The sequence below is a fragment of the Apus apus genome, chromosome 3 (assembly GCF_020740795.1).
Source record: "Apus apus isolate bApuApu2 chromosome 3, bApuApu2.pri.cur, whole genome shotgun sequence".
In the NCBI taxonomy this organism is placed as follows: domain Eukaryota; kingdom Metazoa; phylum Chordata; class Aves; order Apodiformes; family Apodidae; genus Apus; species Apus apus.
The window spans coordinates 17,455,625-17,482,827 of NC_067284.1; the positions used below are offsets into that span (position 1 = coordinate 17,455,625).

The 27,203-nt window shown below is 39.5% G+C and overlaps 1 protein-coding gene across 1 annotated transcript in view; it reads right to left on the reverse strand.

Moving 5' to 3' along the window:
• The window catches only part of CD109 (CD109 molecule), an 83,212-nt gene that overhangs the window by 34,835 nt on the left and 21,174 nt on the right, over positions 1–27,203 (reverse strand). The window contains exons 5-19 of the mRNA XM_051613719.1: positions 27,033–27,158; positions 18,315–18,354; positions 17,596–17,680; positions 15,370–15,466; positions 14,160–14,295; positions 13,215–13,324; positions 7,983–8,222; positions 7,539–7,640; positions 7,382–7,444; positions 5,894–6,070; positions 2,931–3,083; positions 2,112–2,186; positions 1,588–1,648; positions 920–1,055; positions 64–181 (exon numbers count right to left, since the gene is read on the reverse strand). Of these exons, the coding sequence (XP_051469679.1) occupies positions 64–181; positions 920–1,055; positions 1,588–1,648; positions 2,112–2,186; positions 2,931–3,083; positions 5,894–6,070; positions 7,382–7,444; positions 7,539–7,640; positions 7,983–8,222; positions 13,215–13,324; positions 14,160–14,295; positions 15,370–15,466; positions 17,596–17,680; positions 18,315–18,354; positions 27,033–27,158 (1,719 nt within the window). The remainder of the gene's footprint in view (positions 1–63; positions 182–919; positions 1,056–1,587; positions 1,649–2,111; positions 2,187–2,930; positions 3,084–5,893; positions 6,071–7,381; positions 7,445–7,538; positions 7,641–7,982; positions 8,223–13,214; positions 13,325–14,159; positions 14,296–15,369; positions 15,467–17,595; positions 17,681–18,314; positions 18,355–27,032; positions 27,159–27,203) is intronic.

Genomic DNA, 27,203 nt, shown 5'->3' on the forward strand with positions numbered 1-27,203 from the left:
TCCAGAAACAGCCTACAGTGTTACCAGCATTTAAAGGAGAACTGTCTTGTCCCACACACGTACCTCCACTGGAGCAGTTGTCACACCAAGCCCGCCCTTTTCAGACACCACAAAAGCACTGGCTACCCAGGATGTGATGGTATCAGGTACAATGACTTCCATTGTGGTGTCTGTGTTAGATCTGAAAGTGAGAGCAGACTTTCAAAAGCATCCATTTACAGACATCATTAAGTGGACAGAAATGTTTAAAAACAATCCCAAATCAAGTCCAAACTCTTGGCAGGAAAAGCTGCTGATTACCTATTATTCCTTCCCTAATCATTTAGAAATTATTAAAACAAATGTTACATTATTTAAGTTCTTTTAAAATACATTCATTTAAGGTAATTACATTGAATCATTTTACATGTAATCTACTTTTGCAGATCCCATGAAACAATCCCAGAGGAACGTTGCTTCCTGAACTTCTCAGCTGTGAAAGAATACAACATTTGTGCTTCCACACAAGTCAGACTTCACCACCATTTGACAGTTTGAACTGCTCCTTGAATTAGGTGCAGACAGGAACAGAATTCCCTTTGCGGGCTAATCACCATCTTCTCATGTACTGTAGAGAAAAAGACTGGGTCTCCCTATCCACTGTCTTTCCATCTGTAAAAAGATGAGAGTTTATTTTTTCTCCAGGATTTTTAACTAGTTTCTACGGAGACTACAAGGCCTTCAGTCAGGCATCGTCCCATTTTGTGCAGTTGTACAATGCCTCATTTGGTAGGTCTCCAATCTCACATGTGGCCTCTAGGTGGTAGCAGAATATAAATAATACTACATTTTTAAGCAGAATGCTACCAAAACCTACAAATACTAACAAGCCCAACAACAGCAGATGTAAATTAGTTTCCTTTTTCTTCTAATCTTATACCTAGTTTTAGTGTCAATCCAAAGCCAAGTCTCTGGAAAATGTGTCCTCACATAGAGATTCCTGAAGTCAGGAGGTCCATCTTGAGATAGAGGAATATCCTCACCGAAACCATCCTCTATGGGTATCATTGCATCATCTAAGAGATAAAAAAAAAAAAATAGTTCTACCTACAAACACCTAGGTCTAAGAAAAATCAAACTAATACAGTGTTTGGAGTATAATCTACAGTTTTCTTACATCTGGTAATGCTACTCTGGGACAATCGGAGCCATTTTTTTCTTGCTTGTTTTTTTAAAGAATAAAAAATGTTTCGCACATACTTAAAATTTCTACATGGCCTCCCTGAAGTGCTCCTGGAACTGGTGTAATAAGATTACACATGACAAATCACTGGCACACATATTGACTGGAACTGAAAATAAAAACTTCATTCACCCTCAGGCCTTTAACAGGTAGTGTCACTCAGGACAGCAGCAAAAAGGAAGCTTTTTAAATAGCAGTCATATGTATTTTGTGTATCTTGAACCTTGGAAATGGCAACAGTTTGCAAGGCTGGACGCAGCCTGTATGCAATACATTAAGAAGACCTAACAGGGGCCATAATCCATGGACCTCCTTCCCCACTCAGTAAATTAGATTTGGCTACATTTATTTATTTTATTACTTACACAGAAAATGTTCCTTATCCTCCTCCAGAATTGCATCAGTTGATACCCACAGGCTGCATTTCTGGATAAAATTTATACAGTATATCTCAATACAGGACATTCAGGACATTAACAATACTTATCTATTTTCTTTCTCTTTTCTATTTTTAAAGAAAATAAGGTCATCATAAGAGAGCAATTATAGAACTAAAGCAAGTAATACACAAGAACCAACAAAACTCAGATCATCTGAATCTGAATATTGCTTTAATGACTGAAAACTTTTCAAAGGGAAGACAACATAAAGAATAAGGCAATCCATACTTATGAGAGTATAAACATATTTCTTTGCATTCAGAGTATTTACATACTGATAGGTTTCACAATTTAAAATCCACATAAGCCATGAAAACAGTACATTGTCTACAGTCCAAAAAAAGCATTTTCTTCTAGCAAGTGATGTGCAAATCACTAAGCAGTAAAAAATATCAGTTTAGAATTAAGAAAAAACCAAAACAAAATAAACAAGAACAAAAAACCCTTACCTGAAAGACACCATAAGAACCTCTTACCAGAGGGAAATACTGCACCGTGTTGTATAAATTGAGCTCATGGAAGATCTAAGACAAGGAAAACAAAATCATCCAAAGAGTGAATGCAAACACATTTTTCGAAACTTTCCCTGCTGTGGATGCTAATACATAGAGCTGTACCTCAAGCAGAGGTCTCATGACACAGCATCTCATGTCAAAGAGAAAAGAATCCATGACAGGATGAAGGGGATTAGGCTGCAATGATTTCATAATGGAAGAGTGACCAAGACTATATAAGCCTAAAATAGGATCTCACAATTCACTGATACACTATTGCACTTAGGCTATGCCATTTGAGTACTTTAGGAATGATATATATTGTCAGCTCTTTCAAATTGTTGATGCACTAGATCTTCTGCAAGTAAAGGGAACCCAAAAAGATGAATAATTTATTCTGCTCTTCAGAAAATAAACTTCTTTCTTCTTCTTTCAAAGACCACAAAGCACAAAATCATTAGGAAGTTTTTCTGAAGTTTTTTTTTTGTCTTTCCTGAAAGAAGTGCCAAGTGTGAACTTAGCAGTTAATCAAATGGAAGAACAATAAAGTGTCAATTGAAATTAGAAATGCTGGGCCTATTACCTTGTAAGCCTTTCAGTCTTTTCCACTCATCTTGCTGAACTACTTGAAGAAGTAAAAAATATTTGCACAATTAAGGACTAAAAATCCTGCCCAAAGAACACTACTCATTCAGCATATAAACTGTCATATTTCCATAAATATACATCTTTCATATACACAATAATGAAAACCCTTTTTCCCCATTTACTTACAGAATCTTCTGTTATGTCATTACTTTCTCCTAGAAGCTTTGTACTTTTATCAACAACTGCAAGTCCAATTACTGATTCTGGTTCTGTAGTACTAATTTTAAGTGAGACTTTCTCAGATGGCTTGACCTTATCTTTGCTCCAAGAGATTTTAATCTAGAAAAAAGTTAAAAACAGAACCGGTTTAAATTATACAGTGATATTTGCAGCCACTAACAACTCAGAGGAAACATTTTCTTATCTTAAATGGCTATAATTGGGTTTCCAGATTTGCTTTTCCTAGGACCTTTGGGAAAACACTGCGGCATTCATTTTGCTCTTTTGCTCTCCTAGCTGCTCAGTTCAGCACTGAGATCTGTTGTCTTTTCCACCAGGTCTTAGTAAACCAGCAGCAACCTCTTGAGTCACAAGAACACACCAGTTTCTACAGCTGGGGGCAGTAAAAGAAATGTATTTGCTGTTTATGAATGCACAACACAGAATGTAACATATTTAGGGAAAGATTATTTTGGAAAAAATATGACCCCTCAAAGATTACACCAAAGTGTTCCACAGTGAGATCAATACAGAAAAGGGATATATGTAATAGATGCATGAGTAAGGAAGAAGGTAATAAATAGGCTTTACAGCATCAGTCTACCTTCCACCAGGAACTGAAGAGGGAAAGAGTCACCTGCTCTATGGTATTTCTAATGTGTCCCATTCCCACTGTACCAGATGACAATGCAGAATGTCTGTTTTAAATAAACAATTTAACTCTTTTCCCTCATCAAAATACCTCTTCTATAAAGTCTAGACATAGAATTCAGCTCCACACTTAATTTAGCTACACTTAGCTGTCCATGTTTCAGTCCAGTGTTTAAGCTCTCATCTTACACAGAGGCAGAAGAAATAACGGAGACTAGATAGAAGTCTGGCTCATCATGAAGCATAAATCCAAGCAGTGATGAAGAAAACAGTCCTACAGGTTCCACTAGCTGAACTGGCTGTGGGTGGGGTTCAGTTACATGGCACTTAGATCTGAGATGTTTGAAGGTATCCAAGATGTGTCTGCTGGTGCCGCCAAACAGGACACATAAACATTCCAGAGCAGGCACCAGAGTCCAGGAAGAGTAACTTAAAACCACACTCTTCTTGGACAACTGATTCTTCATAAACTGACTTTAGACACATAACTGACATATATAGAGACTTAGTCACCTGATGGTACCTGGAACCACTTCAGATGTCCCACAGCACACTCAGCTCCTATGCCAGAATGGGATAGGTCTCCCATAAGACCTGTGAAACATCCATTCATCCTATGATAACATCTTGAATAACCTGTGGCCTCTGAAAGGACACTAGATGTCTGCATTCAAGCAACTGATTCCTGAACCTACATGTAAATACATGTATTTAGATGTCTGAATCTGTAGCCCCATCATACCCTTCCTCTGATACATCTGTGTAGTGATCATCTTCCTTTCATATTCAGCATGAAAATCAGAGAGCAACAGCAAATACACTAATGTTGCCAACATAAACAGGATTAGCCCCATGTGTTTCACTGTACATTATCAGACTGTTTGTGGGTAAGAACACTGTGGCACTGCAGCTCTGTACAGTGGATTTTACCAACTCATTTACAGAGAAAAGTAGCTTGCCAGAGTATTTAATTTCAACAGCTAGTATTCAACTGGGGAAATTTGAAATTTTGAAGCCTTTAATATCATTTTTTTCCTTATCATGCATTTTTCACTATCCAGTCTTTACAGCACATACGGTAATGCTGATCTTAAATTCTTAAAATTTATTGTCTCAATTTTTTATCTTGTCTGTATATATACTAGGATCGTGTTTTTCATTCATGAACTACATTTAATTAAACTGGTATTTTCAAGATCAGGCCTTATCCCATTGCCACAGAATATACTGTAGTCTGACTTGCGAACACTGCAATGAATGGAAAGATTTTTGTTTCCAGAAGCCTGAATCAAACTGTTATATCTTCGTGGTTAGAAAAATCTTCCTATCTCTACCCTAAAATTTCCAATTTTTAACTAAATTATCGATTGGTTTTCCCTTTATTTAGATTCTTCAGACACTGCTACATAATAGCCATAATCAACAAATGTGTGCGCGCAGCTCCCTCACCATCCTGCCTCTCCACTTATCCTGTGACAACAATGCTCATATCCTGAGTTTGGATAAATCATTAAGCAAATGGAGAAATGTTGCTTGCAGGAATAAGACAAATAGCATCCCTGTCGATGTCTGGTTAAAAGTATTAAAGAAGGGGGAGAAAAATTTATACATATCATAAGTCCTTGGGTAGTCTCACCTGTAAAAGTTCACAGTGAGGCTTTAACTTTCACAAAGGACCAAATCTCATCCTTGTAAGTAAGCTGGAAAAATCAATTAATTGCTGATATAGCAGTTTTCCCACACTTCAAGCTTTTTTCAGTTAAAGTATGCATGACCACACAGAACACTGATCACATCCACTGATGACAGTCAAAAGAAGTTGCCTCTGTTTTTCAACAAGGAAATCCAAGAGGAACAACAGCTTATGAGAGGAAGGTCCTTCTGCAAAGTCTCCTCAGAACACTGCTGTGTTTGGGCTTCCTGTGGACCTGTGCATCGCTGCCTGGCTAGAACAAGGTCATCATAAATGTTTACAGTTCCACTTAGAGCACTTAGCAGTATCTTTCCACTATATTGACCAGATCAATCTGGCTCAGTAGTTGACCAAACTATTAAAAACATGAAGAGATGTCGTGTGTCTATTTCTGTGAAAGACATTGAGCCCCATATTTATAACTGGACCTTAACTGTGCCACTATTATCAAGACTTTCCAAGGACTTACACAGACCTCAGATTAGAACTTCAATGAGGAAGATTTTACATTTACAGTCTAAAGCACTTTTTACCACACAACAAACAGACAAAAACATGGTCTCAGACTTGAGTCCAGTATAGTTACCTTGTCATCCAAATCAGGCTGAATAGGGACAGTGATAGCATCATTTACAACTGCTCCAAGTTCATCAACATAGAACACAAGGATACATGCCAAAGGAGTCCAGGAATTTTCTGCTGTTAAAGTGAATGTTTTTGCAGCCTTTGAGCCAAAAGCCATAATTTGTTCTTTAGATAGCACCTGAAAGGGAAAAATTAAAGCAGTCCGCTGGTATCTCAATATGTCATAAGCTCTGCCTTTCCTTCTACAAATAGCCATTAAAACAAAAGACATATAGTTGTTATTTATTTTTTTAATTTCCTAAGTGGTTGAACAGTTCTATGAGACTAGGTATGAAACAGGGGGGCAATGTCATATTTAAATATTAGAAAATTATTTTTTTAAAATGTTTTAATTTCTGCATCACTATGGTCAAGTAAAGAATTACAAAGAGTGCATAGCACAACATTTGCTATGAGAACATAAAAATACAACAGTAATATCTTTGGGTTATAAGGGTCATCTATAACAGCATCTGAGTTTGGATCAGGAATACAATTTTAAAAGCAAGTCTCCCAAACACCCCAACTAACTACACTTTAGTTTGCACCATGGAGAATATGAACTGAGGCCCACTAACATGTACCAGCTAAGAACAGGTTTACATTTTACTCAAAACATATGGAGTTCAGGCTCTCAGCATCAACTTTTTCACTCTACACCTGTTTCTATTGGACCATACCACTTACTACTGAAGACACAGCCATGAAGGATACTTCTCTGCCTTTGACTGCATGCACCTGATTTTTTAAATCTTCTGTTTCAGGAAATACACAAATGCCTATGTTTTATATTGTCCTGAGGTTTTCCTTAACCAGTTTACTATTAAAGTCTCTGAAAGGAAAAGAACTGCAGTTGTCATTATCATTAAGGTGTAGACTGTGCACAAGACATGCATGTGTTAAGGACAGGATGGAATACCAATGATGATGTATAATAAACTCTTAAACCCAGCTGAGCCATTAAACAAGCCACTAGCCAAGCCATGTATCTTAAAATGCTCCCTCTGAAGTTCCCTTGTTAACAAATGTTATCCTGCCCACTGGAACATCTGTTTACTCAGCAGGCAAGTCTTCTTTCTCTCTGACTGCAGGTTTGGCCCTGACAGCCTTGAATCTGCCTACAGGCTCCACCAGCCACCTGCTTCTGCAGGACCTTCTGACAAGCTCCAGCTTGGGCTGCTCCTGGGACACCCCTGCCCCTTCTCCCATCATGACTGCTCTGCACAGAGACAGTATTGCTCTCACAGTTACACCTTGTAACCTTTTGGCTAGGTAGCTAAATGGTAGGTAAACTTTCAAAATGACCATTCTAGGGGAAACTAAAACAATTAAAAATACTGAATCTCTCTAATGTTCAATCACATTCCACTGACTGTAGTAAGTTTTACCAAACACTTAGGCTAGTAAAAGTCATCTTGGATTGTCCCTGTATCTAAAACCAGTAACTTACCAGATAGTGGAACTCTCTCACTGGCTTGTTGCTTGCAACACTCAGCTCAAAGGGCTTCCCAGCCTAGAAAAAGCATGTGATTTATATGGATGAGCATGGAAACATGATGAGTAGCTTGAACTACTCTTATCTTGGCAAGTTTTCTCTCAGACTGTACCTTTATATCCTGGCTCTTTGTTTTAACCTGGAGATAAGTCTGGCTGGGAGAGCTGAACACATCATAAACACCTATGTCGGTCCTACTGCTGAGGAACTCTGCCTACAAAACAATATAAAACAAAGCTCTTAACAAAAGAGCAAAATCTGTGTTATGTTCACACATGCTACTGTTTACAGAAGTATCTTGGCTTTAATGGCAGTACAAGGTCACTTAACTGCTTGCTTTGGGTATCTGCTTTTTTTCCCTTGCTATCTTGGCGCAAGCACTTAGATCACATTCAAACATTCACTTTTATTCCAGCTCTAACATGAATATAAAGTAAGGAAATTAACAGTAGATGAAGTATCAGCTGTTGCAAGTGGCAGAAACAGTATACCATTGATCACAGCCCACTTGATTTGGTGTGTTGCTGTTCCAAAGCAACATATTACAAAGCAATACCTGAACTCTCAGAGTTTTTGTATTAGACAGGATTGGAAACTCAATATCAATAATTCCATTTTCTGGGACTGTGTAATTCAGGACATGGACTGTCAGATTTCTCTCCTCTGTTGCCTCATTCTCAAGGTGAGAAAGGGAAGAGTGGTGAAAAAGCAGGTCTGACTGTTGTACAGTGATAGTGACAAGATTCCGCCTCTCCTCAGCTGTCAGCTGGTTGCTGTCAGAACGCATCACCTTTAGCTAAAAACAAAAAGAAAGAAAACACCTATCAAGTAGTCTAAAATTCACAACACATAACAGGTAACAATATATTTGCACTCACATCACATCAAAAAAACAAGGGCATCCTCACATTTCTGACACATCAGTAACTTTATATTTAATCCTTTGATTAAACTGCAGGTAGGTAAGTCAGCCAAGAGCAAAATTATTCATAACTCCAGGGAGTAAAAAAAATAAGAAATGCAAAGCAGATGGAACCCAAAAGGTGACCAGCCTTTCAGCTCTCCCAGTTACTCTTCTCGTAGCAAATACTTGTCTGTCAGGTGAATTATGCATATCTTTACCTAAAGCCTGAATACTTAATTTTATCATTTATATCTCACCACCACCACAAAGGACAACCTAACATCACATCGTGTCAAGAAAAACATGCCAGATCAGCAGAGCTGATACCAAGTCAGATGTCTTCATGGATTCATCAAATGAGCTGAAGACTCCAAAAGGGCCCAAAACTGACAGTCTGTAACTTCTTCACTCCAGCATCTATCAATCAGCACTACAACTTAAATAAACTTTTATTTCCACATTCAAGCAGACTCTCATCCATAGTAAAACCATTCTCCTTCCATTCCAAAAATTCAACTTCTACATTTAAGAGCACAAAACTAATGTTTTTCCCCTTTTCTTTTTCAATCCAGAGGTCTGTCACTCAGTACCTCTCCTCCTCTGTCATTATCTTCCTGTCCTCTCTCTGTGCAACATAGGCAGACCTCCACTTACTATTAATAGCAGCAGCTGTTCCTTCACACTCCTCTGGGAGCATAACTGATTCCTCCTTCTCTGCCAGCTGAAAGCATTGCTGAATGCTTCAGCTACCTCTCACTCAGCTCATCTTTGGAAGAGGAAGAAGTAGGTCAGAGCTGGAAGAAACTAGGATGCTGGCATGGAAAATCAGAAGGACAAAAAAACAAAGACCTAAATGATCAGGCTAGCACAAAGCTATGGTTTCAGCCAATCAACACTGAAAGTGCATATTCAGTCTACTTTATTGGTCTTTAGCCTGACTGCTACAAATTAAAGGCTCAAACAAGGACAGAAATCAATTCCACTTTTCAAGCAAAATGCAGTGATGCAAATATGCAAGCTCTGCTAAATGTAGAAATGCTGAACACAGATTATGGACAGCATGAAGAAGATACCTACTTCCATGAGAGAACTGAAGCTGTTACGAGAAAGGAGAGAAGGCAGAAAAGACACTTTTGCTTGAGAGCAATGTGGCTTGATGAGTTTTACTGAATTTCATAACAGCTGCTTAGTCATATGTATATGCATTATATAAAGCATATATTCATGTGTGTGTGTACACACTTCCATATACAAATATTATTAGGAGTTTTGGGACTCAGTAACTATACTTGTTTTGAAGCACAGTTATCTAATGGAAAACAATCTGCTAGAAACTGAAAAGATTTTTCTTCCATCACAATACACACAAACTATACTCAAATATATCCTGCTAACATGACAGCATTCCTTGCCACTTTATCTTTTTCTAGAGTGAATCATAGAATCATAGAATCATAGGGGTTGGAAGGGACCTCGAAAGATCATCTAGTCCAACCCCCCTGCCAGAGCAGGGTCACCTAGAGTACATCACACAGGAAGGCGTCCAGGCGGGTTTTGAATGTCTCCAGCGAAGGAGACTCCACAACCTCTCTGGGCAGCCTGTTCCAGTGCTCTGTCACTCTTACAGTAAAAAAATTTTTCCTGATATTCATCTTAAACCTCCTATGCTCCAACTTGTATCCATTACTCCTTGTCCTATCACTGGTCATCACCGAAAAAAGCTTAACTCCATCGTCTTGACACTCACCCTTTACATATTTGTAAACATTGATGAGGTCCCCCCTCAGTCTCCTTTTCTCCAAACTAAAGAGACCCAGCTCCCTCAGCCTTTCCTCATAAGGGAGATGTTCCACTCCCTTAATCATCCTTGTGGCTCTGCGCTGGACTCTTTCAAGCACTTCCCTGTCCTTCTTGAACTGAGGGGCCCAGAACTGGACACAATATTCCAGATGTGGCCTCACCAATGCAGAATAGAGGGGGAGGAGAACCTCTCTTGACCTACTAACCACACCCTTTCTAATACACCCCAGGATGCCATTGGCCTTCTTAGCCACAAGGGCACATTGCTGACTCATGGTCATCCTCCTGTCTACCATGACCCCCAGGTCCCTTTCACCTACACTGCTCTCCAGCAGGTCAGCCCCCAACCTGTACTGGTGCATGGCGTTTTTCTTCCCCAAATGCAAAACTCTACACTTGCTCTTGTTAAACTTCATCAGGTTTTTCCCCACCCAAGTCTCCAGCCTGTCTAAGTCTCTCTGAATGGCAGCACAGCCTTCTGGTGTGTCAGCCACTCCTCCCAGCTTGGTGTCATCAGCAAACTTGCTGAGGGTACATTCTGTGCCCTCATCCAGGTCGTTGATGAAGATATTGAACAACACCGGTCCCAGTACCGACCCCTGAGGGACTCCACTAGTCACAGGCCTCCAACTAGATTCTGCCCCATTGACTACAACTCTCTGACTTCTTCCTTTCAACCAGTTCTTGATCCACCTCACTGCCTGATCATCAAACCCATACTTGATCAACTTATCTACAAGGATGCTGTGGGAGACGGTGTCAAATGCTTTACTGAAATCAAGATAGACCACATCTACCGCTCTACCATCATCTATCCACCTAGTAATTTCCTCATAGAAGGCTATGAGGTTAGTCAAACATGACTTACCCTTGGTAAAACCATGTTGACTGCTCTTGATGACCCCCATCTCCTTGATATGTCTAGAGATAGTGCCAAGGACAAGTTGTTCCATTACCTTTCCAGGGATGGAGACATTCAAAACCCGCCTGGACGCCTTCCTGTGTGATGTACTCTAGGTGACCCTGCTCTGGCAGGGGGGTTGGACTAGATGATCTTTCGAGGTCCCTTCCAACCCCTAGGATTCTATGATTCTATGATTCTATGATTCTATGGAGGTGAGGCTGACCGGTCTATAGTTACCCGGGTCCTCCTTCTTGCCCTTCTTGTAGACTGGAGTGACGTTTGCTATCCTCCAGTCCTCAGGCACCTCTCCAGTTACCCATGACTTACCGAAGATGATGGACAGTGGCCTAGCAATGACCTCCGCCAGCTCCCTCAGCACCCTTGGATGCATTCCATCCGGACCCATCGATTTATGGATGTCCAGATTATGCAACTGATCCCTAACCCAATCCTCATCTACTATGTCCTCACCTATCTTGACTACTTCTGGGGTTATATGAATCTGGGGCTCATGGGAAAAGCCTGCAGGAGTAAAGACAGAGGCAAAGAAGGCATTCAGCACCTCTGCCTTCTTCATATCCTCTGTCACCAGGGCACCCACCTCATTCAGCAGTGGGCCTATATTGCCTCTGGTATTAGCTTTGTTGGCTATGTATTTGAAAAAGCCCTTTCTACTATCCTTAACCCGACTTGCAAGGTTAAGTTCCAAGGAGGCCTTAGCTTTCCTAGTTGCCTCCCTACATTCCCTGACAACATTCCTATATTCCTCCCAAGTGACCAGTCCCTCCTTCCATGATCTATAGATTTTCCTCTTCCACTTGAGTTTCCCCAGCAGTTCCTTTTTTAACCATGCTGGTCTCCTAGCTCCCTTACTAGATTTTCTACCCATTGGGACACACTGATGCTGTGCTTGCAAGAAGTGGTCCTTGAATATTGTCCAGCTATCTTGAGCCCCTTTACCTTCTAGCACTCTGTCCCATGGGACTTCCCTTAACAATTGGTTGAGGAGGTCGAAATTTGCTCTGTAGAAGTCCAGGGTTCTGGTCCTGCTGGAAATTCTGTTCCTCGCACACAGGATCCTGAACTCCACCATCTCATGGTCACTGCAGCCAAGGTTGCCATTGACCACCACTGCTTCAATAAGGCCCTCCTTGTTGGTGAGTACAAGATCCAGCAGCGCTCCTCTTCTAGTCGGCTTATCCACCATTTGCATTAAGAAGTTGTCATCAATGCATTGGAGGAACCTCCCAGACCGTGAAAGGCTGGCTGTATAAGTCTTCCAGCAGATATCGGGATAGTTAAAATCTCCCATGAGGACCAAGGACTGTAGTTGTGAGGCTGCTTTCAGCTGCCTGTAGAAAGCCTCATCAACTTCCTCATCTTGATCAGGAGGTCTGTAGTAGACCCCCACAACTGTGTCACCCATACTACCCTGTCCTTTAATTCTTACCCACAGAATTTCAACTTGCCCCTCATCAGCCCCTGTACAAAACTCAATACATTCTAGTTGCTCTCTCACATAAAGAGCAACTCCACCACCTCGCTTCACCGACTGATCCTTCCTAAAAAGCACATAGCCATCCATGGCCACATTCCAGTCGTGTGAGCTGTCCCACCATGTCTCTGTTATTGCTACCAGATCATAACCCTTAGACCGCACACAGACCTCTAACTCTTCCTGTTTATTCCCCATGCTGCGTGCATTGGTGTACAGGCATTTCAGGAAGCAAGTAGAGCACATCGGTGGGACTAAATCCTCCTTAGCCCATCCTCCTACAGGCCCTGGTATGTTCCTCTTGGGCTTGTCCCCAACAGACACAGTTTTCTCCCCTTCCCCCTTCACATCTAGTTTAAAGCTCTCTCAATGAGCCCTGCTAAGTCCTGCCCCAAAAGCCTTTTCCCCCTCTGGGACAGGTGCATCCCACCTGCCACCATCAGGCCAGGTGTCTCATAGAGCAGCCCATGATCAAAAAAGCCAAAGCCCTGCCTTTGGCACCAGTCTCTTAGCCATTCGTTCATCAAAGTTTAGTATTTCCTGGTATGCATCATCAAAACGAGGCAATTTGAAAACAAATTTGTAAATTATACTTTAAAATCTGAAGCAAACTGGTACCTAAGCAAAAATACAGAAGAAATAACATTTGTTCATACACAGATCATAATAAAATGAAAGAACTTACGGTAGCTATGAAGTTCAGAGAAGGTTTTATAACTCTAGTGTAGTCCATAAATTCAATAAAATAGTCACTCTGCTTTGGAAATATGATGGCACTTGAATTTTGGGAGTTCCCTGTTGAATAATTGTACGTTTTTAGACAACATGCTTTTAGCATACATATTACTTTAGCAACAACACTATTTACTGTCCATGATTTTTAAATAATTTTATTGTATTTTTCATCATTTCCACTCCTATTGCTTCATCCTTCCAGCTAAGGATCAGTAGACAGGTGGTATAAGTACTGGTGCTGTCTTCCACCACGCTAAGTAAGGCATACCACATAGTGCTCTATTCCACACAGACTATGTCAGACTGACAAAAAAGGAAAGAACTTATGAATCCCAACTCAGCCAACTTCACCCTGCCAAGACTTCTGTAGAAGTTTCTGGGATGGACAGAAATTTTGTATAAATTATTTTTTTCCAATAAGCAAGATGCAGTGGAAGATGAACACAAAAATAGGCTCAGTTTGCAACTGAAGCCAGAGAACTCTTTCTATTGGTGTGGTTTACAAACTAACAAGGTAAGTTTATGATTAAGCTTCAGTTTGTAAAACCCAGGCTAATGCTAGCAATTCTTTATGCTCTTTATGCTCTTCTCACCAGAAGTGGTAAGTCATTGACTTTAAGACTCCATCTGAACATATTTCTTGGTTATTTAATAAATCATTTAGCATAGACCTGTCTTCAGCTGAGTTAACAGCTGGCTACACTATGTAATATCTGGGCAAGCAACAGTTAAGATAATACATTTTTTCAGGTAGTGTATTTACATGTAGATGGTTCATGTTCCCATCAGCACATGTTGCTTTTCTAGTGCTCCAAGCCTTTCCACATGGCAGTAACCTCTTCCAGCACCACCTACTCTTTGGATTTCTCTCAGAAGACACCACCCAGCCACATACCTGTGAGTGACTCAGTAACCACCGCAATAATTTCTATTGGCTCTGTGTAATCACTGTCACCTTGATGCCATGACTGATCAGTGTTCAAGTTTTGCAACATAAGCTTGTTACAGGTTACATTCACAGATCCATCTATCTGCAATGTAGAAAGAAAAAAAATAATAAAAGTTCAGCCAGGAAAGTCAAGGACACCTTTTAATTTACTACAGCTGATTTCCAGTTACGTCCTGTAGCTCTCCCCACATGCAGATCCTGGAGTGTCAACACAAGAAAATAATGAACACTGACCTTTATTTTTTGCTTTCAGTAACCATTTTTATAAAATTCAGTAGAAGTTCACTACTTTTTAGAGTCAGCAATGCCTTATGGAAAAAGTTACTTTATACAATTTCTCTAATATCTAGAAGTATCTATTTCTATGTGGCCAGAGCAGAGCTGCCTGGGCTTTACAAAAACATACAGCTAACAGGTCGCTGCCAGAGGAGGGGGATATACCCTCTCCAATTCTGAGCTGTACCCTAGCTCAGAATTTCTGTAGGCTCAGTGCTGCTGAAGGCACTGAAGTCAGCCAGCTGCTAATGTCAGCCAACGGAAAATGACAGGCACACCATTTAGCAGAAATTGAACTTGTTTTAATTTTGCAAAAGGATGCCTGATTTTGCAAAAGGATGCCATTTTTAAGGCTTCAGATCAAAACTGCAGACCTTTATAAATTCGTGTTCCATGTTACATCTAGTACGGCAACTCCAGCATAATTTTTAGGCAACTAGTAGGTAGAACACAAAACACTTTGGTGTCTACCATGCTAGAGCTCCACTTAGACAATTGCATTCGTCTCCTCTGGCCTTGTAACGCAGGGCTGAGTGTGCAGGGGCACACATGGGACCAGGGAGCATTCCTGGACACAGGCCCTCCAACACCTACACTGCTGCAGTGCCTCCTGGAAAGTTTTCCTACCTGGGCCAATTAGCACTCTCCCAAATAACTTCTAGGAACAGTTCATGGAACCACAGAGGCCAAGAATCATTCCCAGTAGGCAGTCTGACTACAGCTACTTTGTTCTAGAAATTAAAAGAGTTTAACTCTCCATGAAAGTCACTGCACAGACTATGCCAGCTGAGCTCAATAACGGTCCCAGGCCTATTTACCCTACAAAAGGAGACTCAGCCTTGGAGTCTACAACACTGCAAATCCCTAACCGAAGACTCACCTCCATTGTTGTTGTTATGTTTCTCTTGTTTGTCCAGTAAGAGACAGAAAGGCAAGTGACTGTTACAGTTCCCTTCACTGGCTTTCCATACGTGTACCTGAAACACGCCAGTCAAAGTCAAACAATGCACCACGTCCAGGGCTTGGGCTCCTGAACAGCTCTGAAGGTAAAAGATTCCACTAATATATTTTTTCCCTGGTCTCAAATATGGCTAGAACACATTTGTACCTTGATATATGGAGTTTTCAATACTAAGACCAATTTATTGACACTAAAATCAGGAGTCCAAAACCTGAGGAAGATACAAAGCAAGTGGAAAGCGTTGCTTTTTCCTTCACACATGCTCTATAAACCTATTACTGTTATTATGAGCTGTACAATGTAGAAAAATTAACTATAAGAAGCTATGCTGGAAGCAAGTTATTGAACAGAACACCAATGCAGCATCATAGCTAACATACAGTGAAGTTAAAACGGAACCTGGAAATTCAAGTGTTATGTTTCCCAAGTGCTGAAAATACAAAATGAGACCTATGAAGATATTTGTATGCAAACTATTTAGTAATGACAGTGCAAAGAAACCATAGCATTATCACATGGCAAACATAATTTATGGCTATGACGAAAGTGAAAACTGTAATGCATTCACTTCTTACAATGCCACTAGCCATCTAAAGGTAGTGAATCCTAATAAACAAACAAAAAAAAGTGTTTCAAAGTCATACATAAGAGTAGCCATTACATTATCAGATTCAGACATTAGAGAAGTACAAATAAAGGTGGGTAGGTGGGGGGAACACACCCAAAATCATTCTAGTTTATCATTATTTATGCTTTCAGATGTGATAAAGTACTTCAAGTCATTATGGATTTGGTTGGCAACCACTTAAGAAATACCAAAGCTGAAAAGCAGAAAGAAATAATAACAAACTAGTGCAGCTACAGGAAGAACTCTGACACTGTCTTGCATCTGAATTCAGCCTCTCCAAGTAGACCTAATTACAGTAATAAATTGCCATTGGGTCGTGTCCCTGTACTTAAGCTAATAATTCTCCAGAGATAAGAAAGAAAAAGGTTTTATGACATCTGCAAGTGTAAAGGACTTATAAACTCTTTGTATAAAGAGGCATTATGCCTATAAAAGCAGTCACCAGGAATGAAGTCACTTCCTATAAATAATTACAATGTATCAGTAAAACTGGCAATGCTGAGATTCAGTCTCAGACAACTCAATGACGTCCAAGTCTGGATTTATTGCAGCAGACAGATACACTTCCAAAAACTTTACGAGGGCCTAATGAAGGAGCTAAGTACCCTGTGGAAGACCAAAACAACTTTGGAAACCAAATTCACATTGGCATATAATAGATTCCAAAAGCAAAACAGAATGAGGAAAAAAAAATTGATGACATTTTTTTTAAAAAAAAAAATTGCTCCTTAGGAAAAATGTAGATGGTTTACATCATCAGGTTGCATTCCCTCAAGGAAAAGAAGCTGTTACTCAAAAGTCCAGTTACTCAAACACTTAATATAAATAGCTTGTTAATCAATCATCTGGCTTGTTAATCAACTCTACCTGGCTCTCTTCTTCCCCAGATAAAACTAATTTCTTTTTTGAGATTAATGCCCATTACATTTTTTTATCTAGTTTTTGTTCAGCTGAAAAATAAAATATTGTTTATACAGCAGTCTGCAGTGAGGTCTCTCCTGAATTTCTCAAGAGAAACTCTTCACTAACTAACAGGTATAGATATTTTGTTGGGCAGGAGAAGCCTATACTTCAAACCCACACTGTGGATAAATTGGATCAAGAACGACATGCACACAAGCTTGCATAATTTTCCTACTTATCTAATAATACAGTTACACTCCCAACAGATCCTGACATGATAAACTGGAGAGCACCATTAGAGAGTCATAAGAACTAAAAAAGCCTCAAAATATTACATTATAAGCAAAAGACTCAATAAATTTTATGAAGAAGGTAGCTAAAATATCCTGGCAACAGTCTAGAAATACCTTTACAAAACCAAAAATCTAATTACAAGTCTGAAGATCTAACATTGTTACAACAAAATCCAGTAGCTAGAAGTGGAAGCTAGCCAACTAATTTAGATTATAAACCACTTTTTTAGCACTCTAAACCTAAGTTTTCCCTCCAGCACTTAAAGCCCAAAATAATATTCTTATGAGTGAAGGTGACAATGGTATCAATTATTTACTTACTTTGCAGTGACAACACCAGTTACGTCTTCCTCTCTCAAAGAGTAGTATAGTGGTGTTGCTATTGTAACATCAAATTTTGGTAAAACTAAAAAAGAAAATAAATAATTAATTGCAGAAAGTAAGAGATAATGTAGTTTTCTAAGTGATACGGGCGGAAGATGTAATGTCATAAGGACTTCTCCAGTTTCCTAAGGAATATAAGGTAAGATATACTTTTAACCCAACCATATGCATGCCTCAGACTGACTTCTTGTTGAAAGGAGAACACCAAGCATCATAAAAGCAGCCTGTACACAAATTTGTAAAGCTGAAATATAGAACATTCAGCCTATTCAGTCTTCACAGAATCATCAGCAAGCTTCATTATCAGACATTACACAGATATTTTGGGATTAATACATTGCCTGCACAATTCTGTGAAAACTGGGACAGGAACTGCATCTCATAGGCTTAAGGTAAGTATATTAAAGGTTGCATGGCATCCAGACACTACTGTAGTAAGTCATTAAAACTACCAAGTTAAATGGGGCAGCTGGCAAGATTTTGTTTTTCCCAGGAGAGTCAAGGGTCAGAGAAGAAAGAGATTTGGAAATTAGGCTTTCTGGAAGTCTTCAAAAGGTTCTTGTTAGTCAAGGAAAGCTAATCTCTTTTAACTCTGAATTAATTGAGAATCAGTTACAAATTTTGGTCACTAACAAATGGCCTTAAGTAACACTTACCATATTCCATTACTTTAAATCTCTGATAATGAACTTGGCCCTATTGAGAAAAAAACAAACCACAAAAACCCACGTATAAGAACATACATACAACTGTGGTTAGAATAGCAAGCTTAACCTTCTAGACCAAATCCCACATATATTCAAGTTAAATTACAATTTCTGAAACGATGTGATTTTAAATCATGGCTCAACCATTATCAGCTACGGATACGGAACTCCTACAGGAATCAGTAGCATCTACTGCCACCATGGAAGGATGCAGGAAGCTCATATGTGGCAGATCATAAGTATGTATAATGAAGAGCTCAGAGAGCTTCAGATCTGTGGATATCTGCACATAACTGGTTTCTTTAAAAAAAAACAACCAACAAGCAAACAAACAAAAAACCCCACACCAAAAAAAACAAATATCCAACTAGCTAGTACAAAACCATAACTGAGTCACCAGCAGAAGCTTTATTAAAATTAACTTGAGTATCTTTATGCAAAAGGGAAGCTCCTACAATGTCTCTCCAGAGGACAAGAACATTTCAAAAGCAGATATAATCTTAACAGTCATCATTTACTCAAAGGGCACCTACATTTTTTTTACAGTCTACAGTGCATACTTACTTCAGCAGAAAAATTCTTGGGTTATATCTTCCTATCTCACTTATTTGTTAAAAATCGATAGAGAAAAAAAAAAAAAAAACACCACAAAAAAACCCCCACCTATGCAATATATTGTTACTTGTGTTCTCTCCTTCCTCTTTTTCTATTTTTTTCTCTTCTTTCCTGATTTTCCTCAGAAGAGTATCCGAAAGCATATGCTGGTACATCTCTGAGATGTGATGCATTAGGCCACATATGGCATAACACTGGGAAATGAATTTTGAAGGTTTTTTTTCACTCTCTTAATATTAAATATTCTTTTGCTCTTTTTGTTCCTCAATACAATGACAATTGACCTAAAACGTCATGGTACTCAGCCACATAAATTTTGGTTTTGGTTGCCTCATTCACATGTTCTTCCTTGCTAAAGTGCAAGTAATTCTGACCAAGCATGCACATAATTTTTCTGCAGACATTTAACCCTTGTTCAATGACTTTTTACAGCATCATGCTAAAAGCTGTCATCAGCAGGGCAATGGCTTGAGGTGATTTACCACCAGTGCCTGGAACTGGAGCTCTAAATCTCAGCAGATCTGCTTGACACACGGATTACACTGGAGCAATGAGTTTCCAAGAGGAAAATCTGAGCTCAGCTGGGCTGGCAGAATGGGCTGAGAAGGTGAACGAGTCTCTACTTCCCAAGGACAGGAAGGGAGAGGCTCCTTTTGAAAGCCTTATTTGTCTCTTCATTTAAGACTCTTCTGGAAAATGGGAAAGATCAAGACAGGCAACAGACTGTCATGAGGAGGTGGCTATTTTGAAAGGTTAATATTGCCAGCTGCTGCTCAACTGCATGATGAGGTTATGCTGATGTGGAGCTCTGAAGTCTTATCACTTTAATTACTGCTGAGAACAATACCACCACTACAAGTCATCATATGTGCTGGAGTATCTCAGTGAGCATAGTTTGAAATGTGGGGCAAAGGAGTATGAGTATGGATAAACATATTGTCAGGTTGCCTTTTTTACCATGGAATGTCAGACAGCAGGAATGACAGACAGTGTCAGTGGCAAGAGAGGATATACTGGCAATTTCTGTGGGAAAAAACCCTAGGACGAAGATCAAAGCTGGAAACAATTATAACTCTTACCTGATCAACAAATTTGCAAATAAGGCATTTCAGACCAAGCCCTCTACAACTCTATATTAACTTTTCCTAGCAAAAGACTTACACCAAAGTAAAAATTAGGTTGCTACCAATTTCATTATTAAGTCACCAATCATGAAATAATTGCAATATTTATATTCCTAGGTCTGAAAAGATATGTGCAGAATCTGCACATTTGGATGGATCATCATCCTTACAACACAAAATGCTACAGCACTGACACACAGTCCATAATCAGATTCCAATCAGGTAATCTTAGGAACAGGTATCTTAGGAAAATAACCTGTAGTTAATTTATCTCATGTCTGGTTCTCTGTACATCTTTTATTTAAAATGCTAAGCACATATATGTGTCGCCTGTGCCATTAAGCAAATCATGAACCAGCTGGCAGGATGAAAAAGCATCTCCTTTAAAATTTATATTTTTGTCTCACATGACCTTAGAAGTAAAAAACAAACAAACAACAAATAAAGAATTAAAAGCTAAGAAAATCGTAAGCAGTAGAAAATGGAGATTGAAGTGAGACTAGTGCTCTTGGCTGCATCTTCTCTAAAATGACAACTTTTATGGCAGAAAGCAAGCTATGCTTCAAAGTGCAGGGGAAGGAAAAGACCCTACTAGGTCAGCCTGATTATTTGAACACCAAGCCAGATTTCCCGCTAACACACACTTTCCAGCCAAACTGGTTTGGAATATGACAAGTAACTGCACTTCACTTCGTATCATTATAGTTCCTCAGGGCAGGGCTGTCTCTCTGGCAAGTACTGTTCAAATATTTTGGACTGGAAGTTGTTAAGCCAGTTTCCAGGAGTGGTGGCTTTTGAGACAAGCAGTTAGTCATATACACAACCCAACAAAGAATTTTTGTTTTGTTTTGTTTTGTTTGTTGTTTTGGTTTGATTTTTTGGTTGTGGGGTTTTTTTGTGGTTTTGGGGGGTTTTTTTGGGTTTTTTTTAACATAGGAAAACACCATTCCTATTCCACTTGTTTCCAGCTCTGCTTTATTCTAGCATGCTTTTTGTCTGCCTTCTCCTGCTTCTTAAACACACTCACGCTCCCAGCCCATTAGCATTTTGCTTTAAATCAGCATTCCTTAAACTGCAAAACATCTATTACATTCTGTGCACGCTGCCCGGAGTATTAAGAAACTGTGCCAAAAGGAGATTCATATAAATATTCTGACAACATGAGGATGATAAAGCCTTTCTTAAGTTGAGCTTTAGATGCTGTGGACCCTGACACCTAAGAATCACTAACAATTACAGTCCAGATTTTGCTTTGCTGTGATGAACCGGTCCAGTTTGAAGTCGCTTGGGTCTAATCCAACAAATAAGAATGCAGGAATTGTTCCCCCCAAATTTTTTATTTTTTGGCATTCAAAAGTCTCGGAAACTAATCTAGCCTAAGTCCATTTTTTTTATTTGTTTCTGACTTTTACATGTGTCACCAATTATAGCATCAGAAAAGACTCCGGGTGTGGCCTCAGGCCTTTGCCTTGAAAAAGCTCCCTGCTGGCACATACTCTTGTGGCTGCCCTGCCACCTCACGGCCTGTGTCAGAAACACTCCTCAGCTTCTGCTTTGCAGCTAAATAAAACAGATTTTTATCCAGACAGAACTAACAGAAGCATTTCACGATCACTTTGGTGCTGTATTTTCACAAGAAGAAATAAACCCTGAAATAAAATTCAGTATGAATGCCTGGACTTCTCAAATCCATCAGCACAGACTGCAGAAACTAAGCAGTCTCACCGATGTCACCAGTATTCACACTATCAGATCCCGAATAAATACCAGTACTCATCTGCAAACTAGTGAATACATAGCCAATTCCAAAGAGTTTAGGTACAGTCTGATTTTGAAGGAGGGTGATGCTTTTTTTAAGCAGTTATATAACCTCAAACTCGATGGCTCAAACGCAAAATCTGTAGCTGACCTAGCATTAAAACATCACCCAATTCACTGTGGATACATTGTAACAGATATCAAACCTCAAAAGTTAAAATGTAAAGTATATAATCAACCTTAGTTGATTTTGAAAGTTGCTTTATACCTGAAGTTTTTTTAAAAAAATATCATACTCTTCAACAATATTTTAGAAAGCCCTTGTTGCACCTGAAACATTACTACTCTTCACTATTTGACCATAAATTTCCAAATAACAGCTTCCATACATTAGATTACAAAATGCCTTATAGCTAGGAACAAGTCCTGTGCAGAGATGCCTACTACTAAAACTAAGCAACGAAAGGCCCTTCCACACCAGGCACCACAACAGGAAATATAAGATATCCAACTAAAATACAAGGTGGAGACTTGGGAACCAGACTGTAATTACTCTGTCTTGAGTTTTCTTGGAATAGTTGTACTAACACCTGAACTCTTTATTAAAAAAAGTACTACAGGATGTTTGACAGCACCAAGCAGCCAGAACCTGATTTAAAACAGGATTCAGAGGCAGCACTTCCAGGAATCCAAACTCAGTACACTTGGGAACTGATCTGTAACCACTGGAAGGGAAAAGTTATTTACTGACTTAACAACCCACTTGAAAGCAAGAGGGAAACTTGAGATGAAAAAGCTGGACTGTGTACTATTTAACTAGAAAGCTCAGGTCGTGGCACCAGGATAGCTAAGTCATGTGGAGATCAGCCTGGGTTTTCCTTGAGATGTTCCTAAAGCCCTAAAGCCCTGAGTACATCCATGAGCTGTGCTGGATTCCATGCGGTCCCAATGCTAGCATTACTAGCTAAGGATAGGTGAGGATCACTCACTAGCTTTCACTGAATACCAACTAAATCTCCACCAGATCACCTACATACAGACAACCATTTGTTTCTAACCTCAAACTGAATGCCATCCCATATGACGTTGTATTTCAGGGCATAAGCTCATTCACAACTAAAAAAAGTTTCCCATCAGAAGAGTTTTTTTCCTTTATTCTGCAAGGTTCTTGCAGGTTTCATTAATGCAGTGGTATGGCATGCTATCAGAAAAGCAAGCCTCTGAGACAATCCCCTAGACAAGATCAAGTGTAATAGCATGAATATTGCAGCAATTTTTTAAATATATTCTGGACAGGAGAGCCTTACCCTATGTAAGATGCTGTTTAGGAACATGCTGTAGAAATAATTCTGCTTTGTAGATAAAATAGAATTTGAAAATGAAAGCAGAGAGGGTGTTAATTAGAGAGGAAAAGGAGTCTGAAAGTAAACAACATTAGGTTCTATGTGTGGGGCTTGAGGTTGCTGGTTTTTTCCCACAGAATAAGAATTGTAAGAACACCCAGGTTTTTCTGGATCCCAAAGCCTACAACCCTTTTTTTTCTTTCTTTCTTTTCATATAATATACTGTTCTTTTCTCCTCTATTTTAATTCTCAATTCAAAGAGTTTAATGACAGAAGGAACCGTTTAGCCTGACCTGCTTTTATCTAGGTTTGGTTACTCAAGTATTTAGATGCTTCAGCAACCTGCATTACTACAATGCGTCTTCCATTCCTGATGTTAAAACACCGAGCAACAGAAAAGCCCTCACTCATTTTTTTGTTTGTTTGTTTTGCTACAGTGATTAAGAGCCCCACTGATGAAAGCCAAAGATCCATTTGTTTGGTTTCAATTTCTATTAGTTTGGTCATGCTATGCCTTTCTTCACTAGATTAAAAAGCCTTTTAAAACCTGTTACAGCACTCACACACTGTAATCAATAAACCCATTGATTCATTTGATCCCTTCATATACAGTCAACAGATGGGACTTCCGCAGTCTCCCACAATGGAGCTTTCTTCCTCAACTCTATCCACAAACTTTGTTATCAGTTTATTAGAAACAGCCTGGCCTGTGTGATTGCTGACTGCTGAAAAATCTGTTCACCTTCTTTGACAGGCCTTACATACACTGCTGTTTTTCATAAGGATCTTGTACAGTGAAAAAAGTGTTACCAGGTCTGGAGTGTCCCATATTACCTTACTACTCTTTCTGTTGTGTAAATTCATCTCCCATTGGTCTTCTCAAATCTCCCCACACTGAGATTCACTTCACCGCACAGAACTGTCACTCCTATAAAACGATTCCATCTCTGCCACATAATTAGTTTCCTAATGCTACTGGGCTCTGTCACTACTGGATTTTCTTCTGTTCCTGGAAAACTTCAAAAACTTTCATACTTTCATTAATGATCAAGTTTTCTTTGGGATCTTTAGATTTTCTACAGATAGGCAAGAGCTCGGAGTTTCATTTATATTGATAACTCCCAGTTCATGGAATCACGGAATTGTCGGAGTTGGAAGGGACCTCTAGACATCGTCTAGTCCAACTTCCCTGCTAAAGCTGGATCCCCTATAGCACATCACTCAGGGATTTATCCAGGTGGGTCTTCAATATCTCCAGAGAAGAAGACTCTACAACCTTTCTGGGAAGCCTGTTCCACGGCTCTGTCAGCCTCACTATAAAGAAGTTTTTTCTCATATTTAAATTGACCTTCCCATGTTCCAGCTTGTGCCTGTTGCCCTTCGTCCTGTCACTGGGAACTACTGAAAAGAGTCTGGTTCCATCCTCCTTGCACCCGTTCTTTGGTTCCCCTTCTATTCACTTATAAAATGCAGTGCTTCTTAAACATTAACTGTTTCTGCTGTCAATGAAAAAAAAAATAATCTCACTTCTGTTCTTCCCAAGTTTACCTTTTCCCAAAAGAGCATTTTGTTAAATGTAGCAACACCATTTTGCAGTACTTTGTACCTTGAACTGCCTTCTTCAACAGTGGTGAATAAAGATATCCTAGTATGATGGGCATTATCCAAGCCCCCGGATATTCTTCATGCTGCTGAAGCATTTAGAGCTCTACTAAGAACCCCAAACACTGGGTTCAATGTCACACTGCATGCTAAAATGCTAAGCTTTAAAAATTTAATAGTAGGGGAAATTAGATGTTCTTAATAAAATATGATAAAGAGAACCTAGGTAAGAGTGCACCACAGTAGATCCAGCATAAATGTACAGTCTTTGGCAGCAGACAAGGTTCACACCTAGAGAACTGCATCAACCAGGGAAGCCAGCAGTGGCACTGTGCCAGCCTGAGCCTCAAGGCTTTCCAGATAACAGTTCTTAATGGACTGTACTTCTGTGAATTTGTCCAGATATCTTTTTATCCCACCTGGGTTTTCACTACTCATATGACAACACCTGCCAGAGCTGTGCTCTACAGTTTGGTTATGCTTTTTCAATTGTTTTGAAATTTCTCTTTACCTCCTTCACGTGGTACCTTCTAACTACGCATTGGAAGAGACAGTGAACAAAATGTTCCTTATTTGTCTTCTCCCTGTTACTCATGACTTAATAGACTTTCCCGCTCTGTCATATGTTTTCCATGCTCATTAACCTTCTGCAGTACACACTAGATGGCTAAAATTTAGAATACCATCTCCTATGGTCTACAAACTTTTCATCTCACTAGTCTGTTTTCTGCGGCTGTTTCATTAGCCCGCATTAATCTAGTGCATTTTTCTTCCCATTTTGCAATTATTCTTTTCCTCTTCTTTTTGGTTTTGTTCCAGGTGGGAGTGGCACTCCTATTCAGATACTGAAAACAGCTGCTGCAGTTTCTTTAGCAGTGTCCTCCTGACTTCAGGATTACTCAAGACTCCACAGAAAGCACAAGCAAAATTTCACAAACACTTTTGCCTGGCTGTCGAAGGAACCCACCACTGCCGAGAGCCTTTTTTCCCTATGTCTTCCCCACCTCTTGAAAAGCACCTATGCAGCTGTGAGTGGGACTGTGCTGTCAACCAGATCAGTGAGCTGGTCTGGTTTAGGCAAAGAAAAACAGATGCTTTTCAATCTGGGTCACTTCCCTGGCACACTTCAGTTCTCAGCTGCCTCAGCATGACCAAGAAGCTATTGAACAGCAGTAGAGGGATGTGGAAAGGGCAGCCGAGCACATAGACAACTTAGAACATTTTTCCCACCAAAGACAACAGTAACAATTCCACACCCACATGAGAAAGTGTTTGACAATTCCAGTCCTGACACTCACTTGAGCACAACCCTCACTTACTTCAGCGTATAGAAATCTATCATGCACATAACTGGTACTGGTAAATATCACTCCCAAGTAATACATAATCACATGAGTTTTTCTGCTTTCTACTCCATCACCTCACTCATTATGGAACATCAAGCAGTCCTGTTTGTACTTGCTAAATGTCTCTGAACAACCACTCCAAATCAAGTCAGAAACGCAGTTCCCAAATTTCAGGCATTTAAAGCAGGCTGAATAAACCTGACACACAGAGTTTTGAAGAGCTAAACATCCACCTACTTTTGCAACACATTCCACAGCGTATGAGGAGTGTACAGCTTAAAGAATTGGACTGATAGAACTATTACTAACAGCAACATGCAAACTAGATCATACCAGTTTTGTTATGCAATAGTTCTGCTTTGCTATTCATCCTTTCTATTTTGCAGTTTTTTCCTCAGTAGCTCCTCAGTCACTGTGAATTGCTGAAACACACCTGAAACTAGGCAGAGATTTATAGATTACAGTCCTTGATTCCACACCTCTTGAGGCAGTGATTGGCTGCACAGCAGGGCTAAATTAATTCCTGCAAATCCACTTACAAATTAAACGTAAGAGCATTTCATATAAAAATAAAAAGTACTCCATATGACCTTTCTTTTATACTAAAATTAAAACCCCTTACTTTTTAAATAAAATTTTTATTTTTTAATAAAAACACAGACCTTTGGATAAATTATTTATTTTTTTTTGGTATCTTTTCTTGCAAAGCCACTAAAAATATTGTGAGGTTTGCATAATATCTTGGGTTTGCCAGGAGGGAAGGACTTCCTCTTCTCATGGCCCATGCATATTTCTGGTTTTACTAATGGTAAACACAATTTTATTCACATCTATCATGAGAACGAAATTTCTCTGTGTTTTGTCAATATTAATACTCACGTTCACTTCCACTTTTATGGTCCAGTCTCCTAGTGGAGGGTACATTGATAACTGAATTTTTTTTGAAACTACACCCAAATCGCCTTCCTCCATCAACCACTGCTGAATCAATTTCTTCCGAGGGTCCTAGGAGAAAAGTCAGGCTGCATGTTAAATACAAGTGGTCCTGCT